At 37.3% G+C, this 8,512-nt stretch overlaps 1 protein-coding gene across 1 annotated transcript in view; it reads right to left on the reverse strand.

The window, feature by feature from the left end:
* Nucleotides 1–3,294, reverse strand: part of LOC121974903 (phosphoenolpyruvate carboxykinase (ATP) 1-like) — a 3,710-nt gene extending 416 nt beyond the window's left edge. The window contains exons 1-12 of the mRNA XM_042526181.1: nucleotides 3,147–3,294; nucleotides 2,726–3,059; nucleotides 2,436–2,614; nucleotides 2,182–2,335; nucleotides 2,001–2,085; nucleotides 1,617–1,717; nucleotides 1,230–1,528; nucleotides 968–1,141; nucleotides 833–898; nucleotides 588–766; nucleotides 348–517; nucleotides 25–193 (exon numbers count right to left, since the gene is read on the reverse strand). Of these exons, the coding sequence (XP_042382115.1) occupies nucleotides 25–193; nucleotides 348–517; nucleotides 588–766; nucleotides 833–898; nucleotides 968–1,141; nucleotides 1,230–1,528; nucleotides 1,617–1,717; nucleotides 2,001–2,085; nucleotides 2,182–2,335; nucleotides 2,436–2,614; nucleotides 2,726–3,042 (1,893 nt within the window). The 5' untranslated portion in view covers nucleotides 3,043–3,059; nucleotides 3,147–3,294. The remainder of the gene's footprint in view (nucleotides 1–24; nucleotides 194–347; nucleotides 518–587; nucleotides 767–832; nucleotides 899–967; nucleotides 1,142–1,229; nucleotides 1,529–1,616; nucleotides 1,718–2,000; nucleotides 2,086–2,181; nucleotides 2,336–2,435; nucleotides 2,615–2,725; nucleotides 3,060–3,146) is intronic.
* Nucleotides 3,295–8,512: the final 5,218 nt, after the last annotated feature.

The following is an 8,512-nucleotide window of genomic DNA, read 5'->3' on the forward strand; positions in this document are numbered from 1 at the left end:
TTTGACGTAAGAAGGTTAACTTACAGTGTTTATAGGGTCCAGGATCTCCGGTGGCACATCTTCAATCTCAGTTGGTATCTCCAAACCAAAGACCTCTGTTTTCTTGAAGTTGGCAGTCAACAGCTTACCAGAGTGTATAGCATCAATGATCTTTCGAGTGTGTGACAGCTTAATGCGACTGCCAGTGCCATAGCTGGAAACATTCCAATGAAATGCAGAAATTAGCTTTCGTTGGAGATGAGGATCACACATGCCTCCATTTTTTTTATTTTCAAGCTTTTTCTTCCAGTAAATGAAGAAAAGTATACATACCTATATGTAATTTGTATTTTCAGTAGAATTCTTACCTTCCGCCAGACCAACCAGTGTTGACAAGCCATCCAGTAGCCCCATATTTTTGCATTTTCTCGGCTAGCATTGCTGCATACTTTGTTGGGTGGAGCATTATGAAAGCTGCACCAAAGCAAGCAGAGAACGTGGCCTGTGGCTCTTTCACACCTTCCTCAGTGCCAGCCACCTATTGACTTTGCTACATTAAGATCATGAACGTGTTGCTATCAGCAGTTAAAGGATGAGGAAGTGTGTACCAGAGCAGTGTAGCCACTTATGAAATGGTACATGGTCTGGCTCAGACTCAACTTGCTCACTGGTGGGAGCACACCAAAGGCATCACAGGCAAGTAGGATAACATTCCTAGGGTGTGGTCCAACACAAGGTATCTTTACATTTGGGATGAACTCAATTGGGTAAGCAGCACGAGTGTTCTCTGCAAAACCAAAAGTGGGCTATACTATTGCTATGGAATTGCTTCAACAAAAGATTCTTAAATTACCTGTGACTGACTTGTCAGAGTAATCTACTTCACGAGTATGCTCATCAAACACAACATTTTCCAACACTGCATGGAATCACCACTTTGCAATTAAATCGCTCAAAAAAAAGTTAGAAGCATACTATGAAAGTTTACCTGTGCCAAATCTTATGGCATTCCAAATGTCAGGTTCCTTCTCCTTTGATAAGTCTATGCACTTCGCATAACACCCACCTTCAATGTTTGAAACACCATTGTCACTCCAACAATGTTCATCATCACCAATTAGAAATCTGTTATGATCAGTCGACAAAGTTGTTTTTCCTGTGCCTGAAATTGATATGCACCAAAAAGATAGTCACCTGAACTTATTTGGCACAAAGAACAACTATGACCTTAAATAAAGATGATGCCTTACCTGACAAACCAAAGAAGAGAGCAACACTCCCGTCTTTGCCCATGTTGCAACCAGAATGTAAGGACAGAATTTGCCTCTTAGGCATTAGATAATGCATTACACCAAACAGACCCTTTTTCATCTCTCCAGCATACTGAGTGCCAAGGATTACCATTTCCTTCCTCGCAAGATTGAGGTCTACACTAGTGGAGGAAGTCATGTAATGAGTGAATCGGTTGCATGGGAACTGCCCAGCATTATATATTGTGAAGTCTGGAGTGCCGAATTCTTCAAGTTCTTCTGGGGTAGGACGAATGCACCTGTAATCGCAGAGGCATGTTTGTTTATGCACAAATTCTATACTCAATTACATCTTCTGTGACAACAGCTTTTGGTGTTCATACTAACATATTGTGCATGAACAGGGAATGATAGGCTCTTGCAGACACGATCCTGACTTTGATCCTATGCTCAGGATCCCAATTGAGGAATTGATCATTCACAAAAACCTGTAACCAAAATCAAAGATCAAGATACATGATTGAAATTATATAAAGCTTAAATGATTTTTCCCCCTTTTATGTGCCAATAATGGGCTGATAAGAAGCCATCTTAGTCAGTATTAGCCAATATTGATCAACAACCAAATGTATGTTTAAATCTATCAGCTGCAAAAGATATACATGGTTTGCCAATATCTCATAATTAAGTTTTTTTTTCTAAAGGCCCCTTAAAGGAGAATCATAGTTTCTAGCTGAAATAAGAAACATGGATGATGTGTATTTCCTATACCTTCTCCAGAGAATTCAGATAGTCTACAGCCCTCTCCCTATTAATCAGGAAGGTGTGTTCATCGATCTCAATATTAGGCGAACCCCTATTAACAACAAAAGAAAATGAAGTGGGTAAACAAACTCGTATTATGTGCGAGAACAAGTTGAATGCATGATCTACATAGAAAACATAAACTTACTTTCCCCACCACAGCTCTTCTGCAGTGGTCTCATCAAGCACAACTCTCTTATCCCTTGGTGCACGGCCAGTCTTTGCACCAGACAAGGTGGCTAAGGCTCCACTCGACGTTATGAACGACCCCTTCTCATACTTGATGGCTTGTTCATACAGTTCTACAGTCCGAAAGATAGTAAAATAGTTGATTAATGATGGATCAAATAGAACAACCTCCAAGAAGGGGCGGAATTAGAGGGAACACGGTTGCGGTAGTACCTGCCGGGGAGAGGTTGTAGAGGACATGAGTGAACTTGAGGGAGCTGTCGGTGACACTAATGGTGGGGGTGAAGTAGTGGTGGTGCACGGCGCTGATCTTGGGGGTCTCCGCCTTCCTCGCCGGGTCGCCCTTCACCAACTTGGGCCCCGTTTCCCGCGTCAGCGACGCCAACGATGCGCTGCGTCGACGCCCACCAGCGTAAGTAACAATCAATCTCTCTCCTTCACTCTCTCTATCTCTCTGCTTAAATTGAAGACCCCAATTTGGTAGGTGGAATCGTGTATCTCACCTGATGGATTGGAGCTGCAAGCGCTGGCGCTCCTCATCGGAGATGGTGGCGAAGGGGCTGCGCTGGCCGTCCTTGATGGGGGTTGTGGGGGCGGATCGTTTCTTCTGCAGGGAGTGGAGTTCGTCGATGGTCTGCGCCTTGACCGGAGGCACGCTGTCGTCGTGGCAGATGCCGTCGTCCTCCGCCGGGATCTCATCCTTCTTCTTGAAGCTGACGTTACGGGAAGTCTGGATCGGAGGCAACCTGCTGCGCGGAGACACAGCGGGGCCAACGCCGCCGTTGTTGAAGCTGAACTCGCCTTTCTTCTCCCCTTCCATGATGCCGCCTCGCTGCGCTGCTTCAATACATGGAATCCGCGCAGCTATTGAGATTGGAAACGAGTAGTAGATGGAGCAATTTAGTTAAGAAAAAGAGCATTCACCTTGAGATTGCGAAGCCGCCGCGAGAAGTCAGAGTGATGGATTCGTCGGTGTGGGAGTGGAAGGGTTAAAGGTAACGGCGATGAAGTAAATTAGTGCCGTTGAAACTTTTTTTCTAAAAAAAAAACTTGTATTAATTATTAAATAAAATTAAACACCTTGTTATCCGTTCCAAGTTTCCAACCCCGAGTCGGCTTTCCTGGGAATGATGAGGAGAGATGATGACTGATCGATACAATGTCTAAATCACGGCAGCGGGTCAGCTCTGGCAACACATCTGCCTATGCATGCTACTCCCGAGTTTCTTGATTATTAATTTGTGTTATTTTTTTTTAATAATTTAAATGTTTAATTATTAATTAATTTTGAAAATGATACATTAATTTTAAAAGCGGTTGATTCGGTCCTTAAAATGGTAAATTGCATTTACGTAGGCTCATTGTACACCACACGTAACATTCGAATCTTAGGGGACGTTTGATTTAGGGTAATAAGAGTGGGGAATGAGAATGAGAATCATTGATTCCCATTGTTAATGTTTGGATTATAGGAATAGGAATACAAATAAGGGAATTAATCCTTAAAATTGGGTAATAACTCATTCTCATATATCCCTCATTCAATGAGTCATTATCCTATTTTCATCAATCAAAATATTCCCTTATTCCAAAAATACTTTTGACTTAAAACTAAAATTTTCTCCATTTCTCTCTCATCATACTTTCTCTCTCCTCAATCTCTTCCATCTCATTCTCTTCCTTCTTTTTTTCCTCATCACACTTTCTCTCTCATCATGCTTTCTCTCTCCTCAATCTCTCTCATCACACTCTTTTTTTTCTCATCACACTTTCTCTCTCCTCAATCTCTCTTATCACACTTCCTCCTTTTTTCCTCAACACATTGTCTCTCTCATCATACTTTCTCTCTCCTCAATCTCTCTTATTACACTTACTCCTTTTTTCCTCAACACACTTTCTATCTCAGTATACTTTCTCTCTCATCATACTTTCTCTCTCCTCAATCTCTCTTATCACACTTACTCTTTTTTTCCTCAACACACTTTCTCTCTCATCATACTTTCTCTCTCCTCAATCTCTCCCATCATATTCACTGTTCTCTTTTTCTCTCACCATACTTTCTCTCTCCTCAATCTCTCTCATGACACACTCTCTCCTCATTTTTTTCTCACTATATTTCTGTCTCTTCATCCTCTCCTATCATACTTTTTTCTCACATCATATTTTCTCTCATCGTGTTCTCTCCAATCACACTATCTTTTTTCATTTTCTCTCATCATACTTTCTCTCTCTTTATTCTTTCTTATCACACTTTCTCTCTCATAATACCTTCTCTCTCATCATTCTCTTTCATCATATTTTTCTCTCACATTCATCTTTCTCTCACATTTAATTTTTTCTCTTATTTTCCTTTAAGGGTAAAAAAGGAAACTTTGATTTATTCCGATAGAAGATATACAACTAACCAAACATTTCTTTTAAGAGTGATATCTATGCTCATACCCATTCTCATTCTATAATACAATGATTCACATTCCGATTCATATTCCTAGAAAAGAACCAAACACCCCTTTAAATAATTCATCATTTAAGGAGTCTAACCCTACATTGCAACCCCGGAAATATCAGGCATAGGGACCCTTTTGCATGGAGGGATCAGATGATCCGTGATATATTTTACACACACTTAAAATCGATCCCATAAGTTATTATAATAATATCACACGTAAATGCAACTAAGTCAGCCCATAGGCCATTAATTTGTGTTACTTTTATTTTTAACTGACACTAGTATCAAACTCTCTAAATAAATTAATCCTAGGGTAATCAGCTGTCTCTATGATATTTTCTACAGATCAAGTAAATTAAGAAAAATTCTTAGAAATTCATCCAAATGGTTAGTATTTTTAGGCTAGCTTCTCGCTAGAGAAAAAATTTCTGGTACTATGCCACGATTAAAATTCAAAATTTAGATCCTTTGATTATCCGTTAGAAGGTCTAACTATTGTATTATTACCTCTAGGGATGTAAATGAATCAAACGGTTCATGAGCTATTCGAAGCTCGATTCAATAAAAAGTTTATTCGAGTTCGTTCGTTTATCTTATCGAGCCGAGCTCGAGCTCAATTTCAAGCTCGACAGTTTTATCGAATCGAGTTCGAGCTTAAGGATATTCGGCTCGTGAACATGTTCGTTTATAGGCTCGCGAGCTAAAAAAATGAGCCTTAAATCGAGCCAAAAAAATGAGCTCTAAAACAAACCTTAAAATAAGCTTTAAAATGAGTCAAAAAATGAGCTCTAAAACGAGTTAAAACGAGCTTTAAATAAGCCCGAGCTCACTTAACGAGTTAGGCTCGTTCATTTTGATAATCGAGCTAATAACGAGCCGAGCTCGAACTGTTCGCAAGCTTGATAATTTTAAAACGAGTCGAGCTCGAGTCTTGTGATAAAAACTCGATTCGAGCTCGAGCCGAGATCGAGTCCGAATATAACTTAAACGAACCGAGCTCGAGCCTAATATTGTTCAACTCGGTTCGACTCGTTTACATCCCTAATTACCTCGGGCCTTAATTTGTGCTAAAATTAATTATAGTAAAAAATTGATTACACTTCTATAAAAGGTGATAAATCAAGAAATTAGCTTATAGGAGATTGTTAAATTGGTTAAGGTAGGAAAAAAAAAATCTCTGATGATATCCATCCACCAAAAATTAATCCTTTACCCGTTATAGTAACCCTATGCAAAATAGCACATTATTATTATCTTCTATTAATAACGGGATCTCTTTCGTCGTCTTACCTTAAAGGATTAGGTTGGGCCAAGGCGCTAATTTAAATCGTGAATTATTAGTTATAATTTTTCAAAGGTCGGAGAAAAACGCATAAGATTGAAAATCTCCAAGTCTGTGTAATTCGATTGCACTGCTGCGTAGCCTACACGTCAGTAATACTTTCCAATTCTAAATGTTAACATCAACGCGCAGTGAAGTCGTCTACGAAATGTAAAATGATTAATTAAATGATGAATATCTTAAAATAAAATCCAATTATCGGAACACTCTTAGGTCGGGACTGCTAGGGAGTCGGGCGCTCTGGAGGCAAATGTTGTTTGAGAAATCGAATATGATTGGCTAATGCAATCAGTCATCTTTTACTTATGGGCTAAGGAATGACGTCGTTCGATGCCCAGGTTAAGACTTTAGGATCGAATTGGTGCACAAATTTAAGTTTGACAATGCTGCCATATCATTGACTCATTGTGGCGCCCGTCCTGTCACGCCACTTCTACCGATGGTAATTAGGACATCTCCAATTGAGTTTTTTTGTTTTAATATTCTCTTTTCTAATTTTTTTTTACTGATGGGTCAACAAAAAAAATAAAGAATTGAATTTGGAATTTCGAACCCAACTTCTATATAACCAAAAATTATATGTGACCACAACCCTTGCTATAGGATAACTAAAAATCCTAAAAGACCACAAGGAAATACATTTTTAAAAGGCCTAAGTAGACTTTATAACTAGTTTGTGATTGATCACCACTATAATCCAAATAAAGGTAAATAATGAATCTGCATATGAGAATTATCGCCACTATATAAAAATGGAGCTTAAATGATTAATTTGCTCAACTAAGCTTGAATTATGTTGACTAAGTTACATGACTTACTATTTTTAAATCCTCTTCAATTGTAGCTTTAGCATTTACATTTTCAATTAGCCCATTAAATATTTCCTTCAACTTTTTAGCCTTAATGCTTGTAATTGAGCCACCGTTGATGTGTAATAGATCATTAAAAATATCTAAAGTGGGGCACTCTTTTGTTTCTATGGCCTTAACTACATATCCATCCTTAGCCTGTTTGCCCACAATTTATTTTCCATCTTTAACTCCATCATTCCATCTCTCCTCAAAAGAATTGATTCTTGAATCTTCATCACCATAATCTTATTAATAACTCATTTTCTTATTGATTCTTCATATTGACTTTGAAGCTCTTTTGCATCATTGGGATTGCCCTCATAAGCTAGTCAATTATGAATTATTGCTCCTAAAATTAAATCAATATGGTGTCCATCAGGAATCTCATTAGGAGATATATTATCAAATTCTTGCCAAAAAAACACTTAACAATATTAGGCAAAGTAAGATTAAAATTATTAATATTACAGTAATGAAGGTGATAACCCTTCTTATGTGATCTAAAAGGAAGATAAATCAAAAGGGATTTGGGCCAACATAGTAGTCTTTTACATGGAGGGAAGGGGGTCAAGTGACCCAGGATGTATTTCGCACACGCGGAAAATTAACCACATGATCTATTACAACAATACTATATATATTAACCAACTGCGACAAGATGTAGAGTTGTTAATATTGAAATAAGTTTCTTTGTATAAACATATAATTATTAATTATTGAGAATAAAAAATTCTCTTAACCCTTCTTTCTTTTACATTGTCTCTTTGTATAAAAGTATAACTATTAATTATTGAGAATAAAAAATTCTCTTAACTTCTCTTTCTTTTACATTGCTCCCTTTTACCTTTCTCCCTTTTACCTTTCTCTTGAAAATTTTCTATTTTTTTTCCTTTTTACCCCTCTTCTCATCCTCACTTCTTTTCTCTCTCTTTTTCTTTTCCATTTTTTCTTATCTTATTCTTTTCTTCGATAACAATCATTTTTTCATTCTATTTTTTATCCTCAATTGATCTTCATATACTTACATAGGAGTTAATGGTACAAGAGTTATAAGTTTATTGAGCATCACAAACAAAGACCTTTCTTTGAACCTATTATGCATAACCTTCCTATTAAACTACCATGGTCTATCTAAAAGCAAATAACTAGGATGCATTGACATTGCATCACAAAGCACTTCATCATGGTACCTACCAATGTAAAATGGAACCAATATAATTTATGTGAATCATACATATATATATTTTTATCCTTTTTTGTATGCATTTATTACATTACATGAACATATGTACATTAACTTCCAACATTTTAAATTATTTTTATCTTTTTAGGTCGGAGACTAATCTTTTGTGTTTAATGTTAACAAGATATGAAGATCTCATAAATTAAGCATGTTTGAAGACTTAGGGGGCGTTTGGTTCTTTCCTAGGAATAGGAATCGGAATGGGAATTATTGTAGTGTGGAATGAGAATGGGTATGAGCATGGATATCACTCTTAAAAGTAATGTTTGGTTAGTTGCATATTTTCTATCGGAATAAATCAAAATTTCATTTTTTACCCTTAAAAGAAAATAAGAAAAAAAATTAGATGAGAGAGAAAGATGAATGAGAGAGAAAAATATGATGAAAGAGAATGATGAGAGAGAA

The sequence above is a fragment of the Zingiber officinale genome, chromosome 4B (genome assembly GCF_018446385.1).
Source record: "Zingiber officinale cultivar Zhangliang chromosome 4B, Zo_v1.1, whole genome shotgun sequence".
NCBI lineage: Eukaryota > Viridiplantae > Streptophyta > Magnoliopsida > Zingiberales > Zingiberaceae > Zingiber > Zingiber officinale.